At 44.5% G+C, this 16428-nt stretch overlaps 1 protein-coding gene across 2 annotated transcripts; it reads left to right on the forward strand.

Annotated features, from left to right (window-relative positions):
- The first annotated feature begins 387 nt into the window (after window positions 1-387).
- Window positions 388-15731, forward strand: LOC135542257 (protein Wnt-2b-A-like). Of its 2 annotated transcripts, none has more exons than XM_064969089.1 (5): window positions 388-1496; window positions 4988-5208; window positions 11498-11775; window positions 12026-12290; window positions 13074-15731. In XM_064969089.1, exons 1-5 carry the CDS (start codon window positions 1339-1341, stop codon window positions 13301-13303), a joined length of 1152 nt encoding a protein of 383 aa, XP_064825161.1. In that variant the 5' UTR covers window positions 388-1338; the 3' UTR covers window positions 13304-15731. The 2 variants fall into 2 exon arrangements, with proteins under 2 accessions (XP_064825161.1, XP_064825162.1); XM_064969090.1 differs by having other exon boundaries at window positions 4988-5190.
- Window positions 15732-16428: the final 697 nt, after the last annotated feature.

Raw genomic sequence — 16428 nt, forward strand, 5'->3', positions numbered from 1 at the left:
GTAAGTGTCCATAATATATTTATTAAACTGAACACAGAATACAAAAGAACAAGAGAAATAAATGAAAAAACCGAAACAGTTCTGTATGGTATACACAGACACAGAAAACAACTACCCACAAATCATAGTGGGTTAACAGGCTGCCAAAGAATGGTTCTCAATCAGAGACAAGGATAAACAGCTGCCTCTGATTGGGAACCATACCAGTCCAAACACAGAAATACAAAAACATAGAACAACACATAGAATGCCCTCCCCAACTCACGCCCTGACCAAACTAAAATATAGACATAAAAAGGGAACTAAGGTCAGGATGTGACACAACATGAAACTAGAATATCACCACTGTCATCCATAATTTCCTGAACTAATTTCTGCAGTTTTCATTTGGTTGGAGCCACATCATACATGCTCTGTTACTATTTCTTAACTATTATAGGGCGTGTAAAGGAACAATAGGGGAACGTATTGCCTATTCGCATAAGAAATAGTTCGATTCCTTAATTATTTTAGTTCCATATGACTCGGTATTTTTTTTTAAGTAATTGAGATGAAAAACCTATTTGGGTAATTTTCCTCATTAGTGCGCATCGAAACGGTTTGTCATCAGTCAATGAGGGTGTCAAAATCTTTCCAATATGGGGATCATCAATATTTAAACGGCTATGTAGGCTAGATAACTTTTACATGCCGATATCTAAATATACCGAAGTCCCTCACCTCACCGTGCACATACCAGTGTTTGTAATTGTCTAACAAAGGGAGGGGGGGGGGGGGCATGGACAGCTGACATGCTGGTGCAGTGTTTTTTTCCTGCGGCGCATCTTCAGTCCCGACTGAGAAGAGGAGCGCGGAGTAGCTATCTGTCTCATCCTCGGACAGATGAGTGACTGACTTTTTTCAGTGTCATCATTTTTCAGCGTCTGGTATACCTGTGTTTTGGTTGGCAACTTTTTCAGCTTCACCTGCTATTCACGTCGAATGTCTAACAAATAGCCTAGGCTACAAAAGAACACGCAACAGCAGAGGAAATAGTTATCGTTGGCAACAGAACATCTGTTTGGACATTTGGGACAGTTTCTCAGAAGATGTGTCTTCATTCGATTTACTTTTCCTAGACCGACTTTTGATAAGCACTGACTCGATAAATAAGAGATAAACACTTAGAAAACATATTTTCAAGGCGTCAATGAACTGACAATACATCAAATTAGCCTTTTGAAACTGGATGGATAGAATGTTTCAACTTCTTTAGATAAACAGGTTTCCCTCAATGATGATCAGCAAACCATCGCCAAAGACTTTTATCATGTATTATATGTTGTATGCCGTCTGTTCATGAAATTAGAAATGTTTTGTTTCTTCAAAACCCGAGGATATTCTAGGAACAGGACGGGATCTCGAAATGGGATACTATCCCGACACCCCTCAAGGATATACTTCACCTTTATTCTGCTGCTTCTCATCTTCACACCGAGAGCAGATTCTTCTTGGTGGTGAGTGGTGTCTTTCATATGCACTTGATGCTGCAGAAATAATCCTATCGTTTCTATCCAAGATTACATCTATAATTGAAGTCATTGACATCCAAGATTAGATATGAGTTTCCAGTAGTTTGGGATGACCAGTTGTCTTAAATAGCTAATTATAAGACGTTCCAAGACCTTACAAAAGTTAGGCCTATTAATGTTGGCTATTTAGGAGTACAAAATCTAAATTAGGAGAAATCATATGGCCTAATGCATATATGCTATAAAGTATGGATTAAATATACAATTATAAACTGGGTGGTTTGAGCCCTGAATGCTGATTGGCTGAAAGACCTGATATATCAGACCATATACCACGGGTATGACAAAACATGTATTTTTACTCTCCTAATTATGTTGGTAAACAGTTTCTAATAGCAATAAGGCACTGGGGGTTTGTGGTGTATGGCCGATATACCACGGCTAAGGACTGTATCCAGCCACTCCACATTGCGTATTGCATAAGAACAGCCCTTAGTCATGGTATAATGACCATGTACCACACCCCCAAGATTCGAGATTCAAATTATCCTAGGAATGCAGGAGATTGGGAAATAACTTAAAGTTATATATCAGTTATGTGGCAAACAAATTCAAGGATAGTTTAACACAATAAAACCTTTGTAGTCAATACCTCCATCACACCTTAGAGTCAGACCTATACCCTGCTGATACTTGTGAAGAAATTGCTGCCAGGCTCCAATTCCAACAGCCACAGGGGGGAATGTGTCTGGAAAGGAGTTTTATAACATCAATAGTCTATCAAGTGAGATCAACCAACGCAGCACACTGTCTGGTGTTCATGAAGATTCATGGACTCAGGGACTTTCCACTATCAATCTTGCATATTAGAAATGAGGTGCAGGCAGTGGTGCAAGAAAAAGTGTTCCTTGATGATTTCTCTTGAGGGTAAGAACCAAGGGTGAATAAAGGAAGTGATAAAGGCAGTGAAACACTGCTCTTATGCCACAATACTCCAATCTTACTGCACAGAACATGGTAAACCAGCTTTCAGCTAGTGGCAAAATAAAAATAAATAGTTGTGTTCTTATAGTTGATCATCCAAACCACGATAATACCACATACATTAAAACAATTTTTTTTGTTTTTTTTACATTTTATGTGAGACATTTTAGAAATTGATATTTTCATAAAAATATCCCTGTGGTATTGTTGAAAAAGCTTCTCTGTCTCACAAAATATTATTATAAAAAGAAGTTAGTGCAATTAAACAGTGAAGTGAGGCGGAGCGGGGAGACATGGTAGATCTCTCCAAGGATCTACATATTTATCTAATCATGATTTATATAGTCCGGGGGTTATTTCCAACATGATTGTGATTATTCAGATAAGAAGTAGTGTGTTTTCTGGTGTGCTGGATTGATTGTCCTCTCTCCAAACTAAGTATGAGGCGTAGAGACAGTCGGGGTCTTTTGGCTCAGTTCTCTACTCTCTCTATGGAGAGTAAACACTGTGTGCCTCTGCTCTGCTTTATTGCTCAGACTCAGGCAGCCGGGAAGGGAGGCAGATTTTTTTATGGGGGGGGGGGGCGACAACCATAACAGGAGTGGAAACACTTTTCTGTTTCTGTATCGGTGGCACGACAAATAATGTAGCTGTGATTAAGCCTGGCAGTAATGATGTCCGGTCGTCGCAGGGAGAGGGAGAGTTAGTTTCCAGGAGACGATGTCACAATGTATGGCTGCTGCACTGCACTCTGTGTTTCTGTTCTAGTCTCAGGGGTCTCTCCTAGTTAACTGTGTGGATTCTTTCCTACCTGTGAAAGAGCATCTGACGGTCTCACATTTCATAAACAACACTGTCCTCTGATGTACCATTTATGGCATCTGTAACCGCGTGGGATTGACAATGAAGCGGGACAGAATTGTTAAATGCATACTTTGTATAGAATTCCTGCGGTTCAATCGCCAATTCAATTAATGATGAATACCCATTGATTCTTGAAGAATATAACTTGTCACACATCTTTCTCGACCTAACTTCAAATCTGTACGCCTATGTAGATATTCCATTAAAAATCAGCCGTCTCCAGCTACAAAAGTCATTAACAATGTCTACATTGTATTTCTGATCAATTTGATGTTATTTTAATGGACAAAAAAATGGCTTTTCTTTCAAAACAAGGACATTTGTAACTGACCCCAAACTTTTGAACGGTAGTGTTTATACAAAAGTATGTGGATACCCCTTGAAATTAGAGGATTCGGCTATTTCAGCCACACCAGTTGCTGACAGGTATATAAAATTGAGCGCAAAGCCATGCAATCTCCATAGACAAACATTGACAGTAGAATGGCCTTTCTGAAGAGCACAGTGACTTTTAAAGTGTAACCATCATAGGATGCCACCTTTCCAAGTTTGTAAAATGTATGCCCTGCTAGAGCTGCCCCGGTCAACTGTAAGTGTTGTTATTGTGAAGTGGAAATGTCTAGGAGCAACAACGGCTCAGCCACGAAGTGATAGGCCACATAAGCTCACAGAACTGGACCACCGAGTGCTGAAGCGCGTAGCACTCACTACCGAGTTCCAAACTGCCTCTGGAATCAACGTCAGCACAAGAACTGTTAGTCTAGAGCTTCACGAAATGGGTTTCCATGGCCGAGCAGCCATGCCAAGCTTCGGCTAGAGTGATGTAAAGCTTGCTGCCATTGGACTCTGGAGCAGTGGAAACATGTTCTCTGGAGTGATGAATCACACTTCACCATTTTGCAGTTTGACGGACAAATCTGGGTTTGGCGGATGCCAGGAGAACACTACCTGCCCCAATGCATAGTGCAAACTGTAAAGTTTGGTGGAGGATGAATAATGGTCTGTGGCTTTTTTTCATGGTTCAAGGCTATGCCCCTTAGTTCCAGTGAAGGTAAATCTTAACGCTACAGCATACAATGACATTCTAGACAATTCTGTGCTTCCAACTTTGTGGCAACAGTTTCAGGAAGGCCCTTTCCTGTTTATGCATGACAATGCACCCATGCACAAAGCAAGGTAAATACCAAAATGGTTTATCGAGATCGGTGTGGAAGAACTTGACCGGCCTGCACATAGCCCTGACCTCAACCCCATCGAACACCTTTGGGATGAATTGGAATGCCGACTGTGAGCCAGGCCTAATCGCCCAACCTCAGTGCCCGACCTCACTAATGCTCTTGTGGCTGAATGGACGCAAGTCCACGCAGCAATGTTCCAACATCTAGTGGTAAGCCTTCTCAGAAGAGTGGAGGCTGTTATAGCAGCAAAGGGGGGACCAACTCCACATTAATGCCCATGATTTTGGAATGAGATGTTCGACGACCAGGTTTCCACATACACTTGGTCATGTAGTGTATCTTGTTCTTTAACATGTTTGCTTTTTTAAATGGACATCTGTTTTTGCACAACAATAGTCCCTGGCAGTTTTTCTGGCCTACTGATAATGCACCTGTCTATCTGATCTGCAGGTACATTGGAGCCCTGGGTGCACGGGTGATCTGTGACAACATTCCAGGCCTGGTGAACAAGCAGCGCCAGCTGTGCCAGCGCCACCCGGATCTCATGCAGTCTATTGGGGAGGGTGCCAAGGAGTGGATCCGTGAGTGCCAGCACCAGTTCCGTCACCATCGCTGGAACTGCAGCACGCTGGACCGAGACCACACTGTCTTTGGTAGGGTCATGCTGCACAGTAAGTCTGTTTCAGTGTGCTCATCTCTCTCTCTGTGTGTTCAGTATTCAATCACTTGCATCTTGGATGTAAGATTCACCACATTAATCTGATTCAACACATACACGTTTTCACATTGGTGGTTGTAGGCAATAGCAGAACATTGTGAGGGACCGCTTCCTTGCCTTTTAGACTTACTCATATTCAAGCCTTAAGGGTATAGCTATGAGTATCTCAGCTCGACACAGAATACAACAGTTCCTTTCCATATATGTCTCCTTTGTTTTCCCCTCTCCAATAAGGTAACAGGAGAACGTACTAGTTGTCATTTCCAGTTGTACAATACCCAGAGAGAATGTGTGCAAGTAAATGTATCTAGTTTCACCTTCTCCAGGAATGAGGAGGGTTGGAGAAAGTGGATATTCTCCGAAAACTAGTAGCAGATAGAGTGATCCACAAGGGTGATGTCTAAACAGTAATAGGAGATGTAAATATTTGGGTAGATGTTTCTGGCAGGCAGACAAAGCCGTACTCCCTGACATATTGCCTGTGTTCTGGTTCATTGCGTGAGGAGGAATGAAAACTAGAGGTGGGTGGGAAAAGCAGACCAAATAACCCTGAATCTGCTCTCCTCTCAAATGAAAACATACATAGTGACTGAGAAAGCTGCCATCTGTGCAAATTAAAGAGTGACAGATGTTTATTAAGCCTTCGCAGAAGGCAGGAATCGTGGTCACAGGAAGGCAATAGTCAAACACACGTAGGCAGTCAAAAACGAACAATACCTAACAACCATACAAACATAAAGAACTGAACTAAATAGGGAGCTGATGAGACCAGGTGAAACTAATGAACAAAAATGAAAGACACGGCTACGTTCCAGAACAAAGAGAAAAAAACACAAGATTGACTAAGTAAAGAAAAGCAGAACCTTACAGTACCCCCCCCCCCCCTCCCCACGGGAGGCTCCTGACAACCTAGGAGGGTGGAGCGGGCGGGCAGGGGAGCAGAGGCGGACGTCTACCTCGGGGACGAGGCCCGGCAGGCTGGTTCGACAAGGTCGTGGACTGACCCAGCGTCAAGGCTGATGTCCAGTGGGTCTGTTCAGGGGTCGGCCCCAAGTTCAGGGAGCGGGACGATTCAGACGGTTATGGTGAAATGCCTGAATCATCTCTGGGTCGAGCATTTCTTTGTCGGGGACCCAGGACCAGTATTCAGGTCCATAACCTTCCCAGTCCACTAGGTAGTGGATGCGACCTCTCAGGCGTTTGGAATCAAGGATGGCCCGTATGGCGTAGGCATCCTGTAGAGGACTGTAGGTGACTGGTTTTAACAGAGACACATGGAAGGACGAGGAGATTTTATACTGAAGGGGTAACTGGAGGCTGTACATGACAGGGTTGATGTGATGGGTTATCTTGAAGGGACCAATGAAGTATGGACAAAACTTTTTGCAGGGGAGGCGGAGCTGGATGTCTCTGGTAGAGAGCCACACACGCTGTCCGGGTGAAAGAGTAGTGTAGGTCGGCGGCATCTGTCGGAAAAGCGTTTCTAGGTATTAGAGGCTTCCTGCAGATGCCAGTGAGAGGTCTCCAATACCCGCTCACAATGCCGAAACCAGTCGTTGACAGCTGGGCCAGTACCAGGCTCCGCCTCCCAGGGAAACATGGGGGGTTGGTAACCAAGGACACACTGAAACGGAGTAAGGCGGAGGGATGAGTGCATGACTGAGTTCTGAGCATATTCAGCCAAGGCTACATACCTACCCCAGTCGTGTGGAGAGCCAGAACATTGATGGCAGAGGTACTTCCCTATTTCTTGGTTCAGGTGTTCTGTCTGCCCCTGGGTCTGGGGTGGTACTCGGAGGAGAGGCTGAGGGCGACCCCCAGTCGATCACAGAAGGCTCGACACACCCGGGAGACAAACTGGGGCCCACGGTTAAAGACGATGTCCTCTGGAATCCCACACAGATGGAACACTTGCTGGAACATACACTCCGCCAATTCCATGGCGTTAGATAGATGAGGAAGAGGAACCAGAAGACACATTTTTGAAAAACGGCCTACTATGACAAGGTTGGTGGTGTTTACCAGAGAATTCAGGAAGGTCTGTGATGAAGTCAACATCTATGTGGGACCAGGGTCTGTGAGGGATTGGCAAAGGTTGAAGCTTCCCGGAAGGGGGACGACAAGGGCTATTGGTTTGGACTCAGACTGGACAGGAGAGTGCGTAATCCCTTACGTCGAATGCCAGTGAAGACCACCAGAACTAGAAGTTCAGTGGTTTGTGTAATGCACGGATGTCCTGACCCTAAGGATGTGTGACACCATTGATTCAGTTGGGGTCTAACAGCTGCTGGTATGTAACTCTTCCCAGCTGGTGTCTCAGGAGGAGCTGGGTCTGAGGTTAGGGCTTCTTGTATGGCCGAGTGAACCTCCCACTGTACCGGTCCCATAATGCAAGAGGGAGGAAGAATGGGTGTAGGGTCTGAGTTACTGGTCGAAAGGTTAAACTGGCGGGAGAGAGCATCAGCATTGATGTTTTTCATGAAAATGGAAGCGTGTGAATAAGATAGCCCAACGGGCTTGTCTGGAGTTTAACCTCTTGGCCCCTCTGATATATTCCAGATTACGATGATCTGTTAGGACGATAAAGGGATGTTGTGTGCCAACCAACCAGTGGTGCCACTCCTCGAGGTCCAGCTTTATGTTCCCCACATCAAAATTCCTCTCAGTAGGGGATAACTTCCAGGAGAAGAAGGCATAGGGATGTGATTTGGGAGGTGTTCCCACCGACTGAGAGAGTATGGCTCCTACTTCGGAGGCATCCACCTCCAGGGTGAAAAGAAGAGTCGGATCAGGTTGGCGAAGGACAGGAGCTGAGGTGAAGAGGCGTTTCAAGTTGTTGAACGCAGTCAGGGCGGTATCAGTCCATTGAAGGGTCCAGGTCTTTTGGCTGGTAAGGGCAGTGAGGGGTGTGGCAGTCGAACTGAAGTTCCGAATTAACCGGCGATAGAAGTTGGAGAACCCAATGAAACATTGGAGTTCCTTAACGGTGGTGGGTTTGGGCCAGTTACTGACAGCGGTGACTTTGTTCTCATCCATGCTGACCCCTCCAGGTGTCAGTACGAAGATGAGGAAGTTTACCGAGGTTACATGGAAGGTGCTCTTTTCAGTCTTCACATAAAGGTTATGGTCAAGGAGCCGTTGAAGAACCTTTTGCACATGCTGTATGTGTTCCTTCAGGGAGTAGGGAGTAAATCAGGACGTCATCAACGTAGACGATGAGAACGCTTGATTATATCCTGGAAAGTTGGAAAGTTGATCATATCCTGGAAAACCTTGTTCATATAGGATTGGAAGATGGTGGGAGGAGGCCATATGGCATGACCAGGTATTTATAGTGCCCTTGAGTGGTGATAAAGGCCGTCTTCCATTCGTCATCTTCACGTATACGGACAAGGTTATATGCACTTCGCAGGTCGAGTTTAGTATAGATGTTGTCGCGGCCCACTTGTTCAAGGGTCGCTGGGATCAGAGGAAGAGGGAAATGGTTCTTGACCTTGACGTCATTCATTGAATGATAATCAATACATGGACGGAACCCACCGTCTTTTTTTCCAATGAAGAAGAAGCTGGATGCAGCCGGGGAAGAAGAAGGACGAATTCAACCGTTTGAGTGATTCATCAATGTAGTTCTCCATTGCCTCATTTTCAGGGATAGATAGGGGGTAATCATGGCACTTCGGTGGGGACACTCCAGGGAGTAAGTCAATAGCACAGTCTCCTGGACAATGTGGTGACAGAGTGGAGACCTTGGTTTTGCTGAAGACATTGCTGTACTGGGCGTATTCAGATGGTACTCCCGAGGCAGAGTCGTTAATGGTGGTGGCTCTGCAGGGTAAGCTGAGACAACTGGAGAAGCAGGTAGAAGACCAGGACAATAGTTCAGCTTGTTGTGGTCGTGACGACAAAGCCAGGGGTGTCCGAGGATGAGTGGCTGTTTGGGGGATGAGAGTTCCATGAGATTAATGAGATTAATGGTTTCGGTGTGGAAACTCCAATCTGGAGGGTGACGCTCTGTGTCAAGTGCGTGATGAAGCCCGTGCCCAATGGCTGCCCGTCCAGGGTGTTAATCCTTAAGGGAGTGTTGACAGGTGTTAGATCAATGTCAAGCTCTTGTACTAGCTGGTGATTGATAAAATGACCTGCTTCTCCCGAATCTATCAAGCCTTCTAAGTACTTGGTAACCCCCTTCATGGTTATTAATACTGGGACGGAGAATTGCTTCTGGGAGATATTTAGAAATAAGGACACACCTACCTGCATGGCAGCGAGGGGACCCTTCTCATCTCTCCGTGGGGGGCGAACAGGGCAATGGCTGAGTAGATGATCTTTCCCTTCACAATATAGGCAGAGCCCTTCTTGGATCCACTTTTGACATTTGATTTACGGGAGAGGAACATGGCCCAACTGCATGGGCTCTGGAAGACTCGGACGAGATCATGGAAAGAGAAGGTTTTCGGGTTCCTGGGTGGTGGAGTTCTTCAATGGTCGGCGATGAGGTGGTCGATGTAGATGAACATACGAATGTATTGATTTAAATCCTAAAGGTCTACTCTACAGGTCAGCTCCGCCTGAAGTTCCCTGTTAAGCCCTCTTCGGTAGACGGTAAGAAAAAGCAGCCTCATTCCATCCACTCCCTGCAGCCATGGTGCAGAACTCGAGGGCATACTCGGCAGCTGAATTGTGTTCTTGTTGATGACCGGAGGGAGAGTGATCGAATACCTCTTTGAAGAGGTTGTGGAAATGGGTCTCGGATCCGAGTTCTGTGCTGTCGGCATTCCATATGGCGGTGGCCCAATCCAGGGCTTTTCCTGTGAGCAAAGACAACAAAATCCACCCTGCTCTTGTTGGTGGCAAAGTTAGTGGGGTTGTGCTTAATGTATTTGCTGCATTGAATCAGAAATCCCATACATTTCCCAGGTGAACCGTCATATTTTCCGGGCATGAATATGAATGAAGGAGGGCTATGGGTTACGATACCTGGCATTGGAGGAGTCGGGATAGCTTGGCGGAGAAGATGGCAGATTTCCTCCATACGCTCCTCTTGCTGGGTTAGGCGCCGCTGTAGCTCCGCTGAATCCATTCCGTTTTTAAGCGAGGTATTCTGTAATGAATACTCAGGGAGAAAAAGGTGTAGGTTCACAGGCAGGGCGCGGCAAATGTTTATTAAGTCTTCGCAGAAGGCAGGAATCGTGGTCACAGGCAGGCAATGGCCAACCACAGGTAGGCAGTCAAAAACAAACAATACCTCACAACCATACAAGCAGAAACTGAACTAAATAGGGAGCTGATGAGACCAGGTGAGACACGAACGCAGGTGAAATCAATGACCAAAAATTAAAGACAGGGTTTACGTTCCAGAACATAAAAAACAAAAATACAAGGGTTGACTACGAAAAGAAAGCAGAGCCTGCTGTACATGGACTGATTGTACACGAACATTGTACAGAGACAACCAAACTTATTTGACTCAAATTTGTTTGTGCTCTATATTTTATTCTATATACATTTTAACAGTGTCTGTGTTCCAAGTTTCAAGAAGCGTAGACACTGTTTACATTCAGATAGCATGGGACACAGCACACACAAACAAGATTTGAATCAAATATAGCATGTTTGTTTCTGTGCAATGTCTTTGGACTATGCAAGTCCAAAGCTTTCAGTTGGGCGTATGTTAGTGTTCATAGCATGAAATCTGCTCTAGATGATGTACCGTAACTGCTGTGTAATGACATGGTTACTACAACAAATCAAACTTTGCCTGTATAAGACTGACTTCGTTTATATATATAAAACCAACCTGAGGCCACGTGTTTGAAGAGTATATTGTTACAAGCAATATGTCTAAAAAAATAAGCAAAATCAAAAAGGGTAGTTTTGAGATAATAATATTCATATTTTTAATGTTGAACAAATTAATGTGAAAATTTTTCTATTTCAGAATCTAGACATGCTCCATATTTGAGGGAATACTATAAGGAGGATAATGACTCCAAGATGTTGTCTGTATCATGTATGGTTCACAGATCATAGGGTCTTACAGGAGGCATGTATAGGTTTAAAAAGGGTCTAAAATGGCCATTTTCATCGTTATTTTCTCCCCTAAATTTTCATACAAAGGTAAAAAGGATGTTAAACACCCTTCCTCCCAATTAAGTTCCTATGTGAGAATGTAGCCCCCGCTGGTGTGGAATCGCCCAATGACATCTTCTTACACAAAATCTCCTACCATCATATCACCCCAGGTAGCCGGGAGGCAGCGTTTGTGTACGCCATCTCCTCGGCGGGTGTGGTCTATGCAATTACCAGGGCCTGCAGCCAGGGGGAGCTCAAGATCTGCAGCTGCGACGCCCACAAGCGAGGCCGGGCTAGAGACGACAGGGGCGACTTTGACTGGGGCGGCTGCAGCGACAACATCAACTACGGCATCAAGTTCGCCAAGGCCTTCGTCGATGCCAGGGAGAGGATGGTGAAAGACGCTCGGGCGATGATGAATCTACACAACAACCGTTGTGGGCGAATGGTGAGCAATGGCTTCGGGGTTAAGGTGCCGTTTTTGCTTTTTTGATACAGGCAGTCCCTTTAAACTAGCACTAGCATATGCTTTAACTACAGGGTACTACAGTAGAACATACATTGCTAGTACAATTTAAGCCACTGTTGAACTGAATTTTTATAAATACTCTAGACATGAATAGTGAGTGTACTCGGTTGGCCACAGGTGAGGCTTTGTCTCAACCTCTAACGAAATTGTCCAACCTTCTTGATTTCAGGCAGTGAAGCGCTTTATGAAACTGGAGTGCAAGTGTCATGGTGTCAGTGGTTCCTGCGCCCTCAGAACTTGCTGGTTGGCCATGTCGGACTTCCGGAGGACCGGGGACTACCTCCGAAAGAAGTACAACACGGCCATTGAGGTGACCATGAACCAGGATGGCACAGGGTTCATGGTGGCTGACAAGGACTTCAAGGGAACCACCAAGAATGAGCTGGTGTATGTAGAAAACTCCCCTGACTACTGCCTCATGGACAGAGCAGCAGGTGGGTCAACTCATGCAGTTAAAGATGTTAGGTATGGCCAGGAATTTTTCCTCACCACATGACCTGGCAGAGAAAAACCAAGAAGTTTTAGCAATGTCTAAGTTTATGATTCAACATAATATTACATTTAGTCATTTTTAAAATGTATGGGGCCTTATTTAAGTACTTATCACCAAACTTGGGGAAAATATTGTCATCAGAAACTTAGTTGCTCTAAGTAAAAAGTATTACCCAGACGCTAGATAATACAGGAGTCTACGCATCAAATACAGCTACGAGAATCCCAGACTCATCTGCCGAAGGCCTGCATACCTTCATGGCTCAGAGTTCAATTATTTGACCTTTAACTTCTCTCTAATTCCAACTGTGTTTTCTCTGCCTTGGTAATCTCTGTCTCTCACGCCCCTCACGTCCTATCACTTCAGCAGAGCGTCCAAAGAGCTCTAGAACAGCTAACGGGCTCTGGTTATGATACTTTGGATGTATTGTGTGTTACTGGTATTATCCTCATCTCTGTTAGGCCTATAGTTATAGGTTGACACCTAGTAAATTGCTGTTAAGAAGAGGAGCTACGCTACGCCCCTAGCCTACTACAAGGTGAAGCAATAATCTATTGTATAGGAATTCACACCCTAAGGATACAACAGGGTCATTTTTTAAAATCCTTCTGTGGTCACTATTAAGCTCCACTCCCAAATGCTCAAGGGGAATACCTCCGCTCACACCTATTCTCACACCCCTTCACTCAAGGGCCGGCTGGTCTGTCTTGTGCTCTCTCCACAGGCTCCCTGGGCACGGCAGGGAGAGTCTGCAACAAGTCTTCCAGAGGCACGGACGGCTGCGAGGTCATGTGTTGCGGACGGGGCTACGACACAATGCGCGTCAAACGAGTCACCAAGTGCGAGTGCAAGTTCAAGTGGTGCTGTGCCGTGGAGTGCAAGGACTGCGAAGACACAGTGGACGTTCACACCTGCAAGCCACACAAGAGACCCGATTGGTTGGACCTAACTTGACCGTGAGGCTCGGCCTTTCAAAGGATCTAGCAGTGGCCAACTGCATTATGGGATATGTAGTCCCTACTCCCGACTCATTTCTGACCTCCATTACCTCTGGCATGGTTCTCATTTGACAACCCCTTCTAAAGTGACATCCTAAATAACTTTTTGCCAAGGGGCCATATCCCAATTTGGATTGGATGGTGCAGTACTGTATGGTTCTGTTCTATAGGAAGGCAGTCTAAGAGAGTGGTTGGGCCAGGAGAGGGGATAGTTCCTATTTATGTTTTTGTTTGATCGTGTTGATCTGGGGAAATACTATTGTGCTGCTTCCAAAGTGCTGAGGACAGTTTTTCCTACAGAAAATAATTTACATATTATCTGTTGTGGAAATGCAGCACAGGACATTATACTGTGAGCACACCAGAGATGGAGTTAGGATTGTTGGGTGGTGTATGTGTTGTTGGTTTTTGCTTGGTTTAAAACTATGTTCTCTTCTAAACTGGTGACCACTTTGCTCAGTGTTTCATCGGTGTTACAATGAAAAGTGATAAAGAACTGAAATTGTACTCTGCTTGAGACACTGGACATGGAAAGACTGACTTGTATTCAGTAGTTTAGGAGTGGGAACTTTCAGAAAAAAAGGACATCATGCCTCACCTGACTGGTCAAAACGGCATCGGAATGGACCTACAACAGAAAGTGAATTCAACTCTAACATCCAACTGTTACCACGGGCCAGAGAGCTGCACTATGGACACTAATATAGCCCAATATTGAGCAAAGAAATTCATTTAAAACAAATGCTTCTGCTATGTTAGTCAAGTGAAACCAACACTGTCGTCGGTCGAGGCGGACCGTAACGTCTTCTCTCCCGTTGGTGTGAATACGGTGTGATGGACGGTAGCTGTCGTCTCTTGCTTTATTATTTATCACTGGTTACTGAAGCTGCTAGCTGCTCTCCCAAGTTAGCATTCTTCACTATGGGGCACTTTCATTATGCATCCGTACGCAACACCATAGTCATTTCACTCTCGGGGTTGTTTTGTAGGCTACGTGGGGCTCTGACTGATCTGTGAGAGATGAATCACTTTGTGAAACCCAGGCCACGACGTTACGTGACGTAGAGGAGCTGAGAACCCGGATTGATTTTTCAAATCAACATTCACAAGTGCACATAGGCCTTTGGGGCCAGCGGGTTATGACCAATCGAGACCGAACAAATGGTACAAACGATTGACCGAAGGCAGTGAGGTCCATGTGGCAATCACAACTAGTTATTAAAGACGTCCGTAAGATGAATGCGATTTCAGTTTGTGTTAAAAAGAGGCAACATTTTCAAATGCAAATGGGCATTGATGTGATTTTAATGCAATGTTCTCAGAACGGTAGGGAGTCGCGGGCCAAGTTGTGCTGTGGTGTTAGTTGGAGTGTTGTTGTCACCTTGGGAGGACCCTAAAATACCACACTTGTTCTATATTAAACCTTGTTGATCCTTCTGTCATTCACATCAGATCTCATCCATCCTCATATCTCTGAACATGTGACACTGTCATTGTCACTGACACACAAGGTGATATTCACTGAATCTACTACTCGCTGTTCTTGAGTAATTCATTAAATTATGATAGATTCCACCCCCCCCCCCCTCCCTCCCTCTAATGTCAGCGCTAGGCTCGGCACTCAACGAATCCGTGGTGTAGGTCCTCTAATTACAGCATTACTCTTCCCCGAGCCAAACATGGGAATTATTTATCTATTTCATAGTCTGTGTAAACCAGGGGATATTATGCAGACTGTTTTCTTTCTCACAGAGCATTATTGTAAAACGATTAGTCACATTAATCACTTTCGAAAAAGCTTTTATTGGTCTCTAAATCTTTTTAAAGGGCAGCGCAACTGTGTCCTTGTGGAAATGTCCTGCCAAATCTCATATAGTATACAGTGGACAGGGAACGGGAAGCGCTTGCTTTGCTTACATCAGTCTTCTAAAATAACCAGCTTGTCACCATCTGCATTCTCCTCCCGTCATTGTGATATCTAATGGGCATCTATTTAGTGACAACATGATCACTCTAAAATTGTCTCTGGGGGGGGGGGAGAAAGTTGAGGATGGAAGACCTAAATGTTTGGCACTAAGTGACACAATGTCTTTATATTGCCCTTCAATAAAAATAAATGAGTCTATCATAGACAGGGGCGTTAGGAGTGACTCTGACAACCTGAAAAACTGGTTTTAAATGCTAATTTCAAGTGACTTTTGAGAAAAGGTTACAGACAAATCTTTTCTTTCAAACGGGCAAATTTACAAGGCTAAGGGGGCCCTTGCAGAGGGGCACATACTCTGGTACAGTCCAATCAGTCTTAGGGCCATTGCCATTCATACTGTACTGAATACCAGTCTGTTCATGTGGATATATTCAATTAAACAACCATTTTGTACTCATTCGCTGCTACTGTATGATTCATTTCCTATTATTTTCTCACTTCCCCTGTGTCAGGTTGTTACTACTGCTGCTCTACATACTGTATGGTTGGAAACTTAACATAATATTTTCCACTTATAATACAATTATACTGTATTATAAACTGGGTGGTTCAAACCCTGAATGCTGATTGGCTGACAACTGTGGTATATCAGACCGCATGTATTTTTACTGCTCTAATTATGTCGGTAACCAGTTTATAATAGCAATAAGGCACCTCGGGTTGCGTCGTGCCTAAGAACAGCTCTTAGCTGGTCATATACCACACGCTCTCGTGGCTTATTGCTTAAATAATAACCAGCAACATACACAGTTAACACCTGTTTTACACAGAACAAAAGATATAAAGGCAACATGTAAAGTCCCATGTTTCATGAGCTGAAATAAAAGATCCTCAATATATCCTCAATTTGTTTACATCCCTGTTAGTGAGTATTTCTCCATTGCCAAGATAACCCATCCACCTGACAGGTGTGGCATATCAAGAAGCTGATTAAACAGAATGATCATTTTACAGGTGCACCTTGTGCAGGGGACAATAAAAGGCCACTCTAAAATGTGCAATTTTGTCACACAACACAATGCCACATGCCTGAAGTTTTGAGGGAGAGTGTAATTGGCATGTGACCTGAGATACTGCCAGATAATTGAATGTTC

Source organism: Oncorhynchus masou, chromosome 6, assembly GCF_036934945.1.
Source record: "Oncorhynchus masou masou isolate Uvic2021 chromosome 6, UVic_Omas_1.1, whole genome shotgun sequence".
NCBI lineage: Eukaryota > Metazoa > Chordata > Actinopteri > Salmoniformes > Salmonidae > Oncorhynchus > Oncorhynchus masou.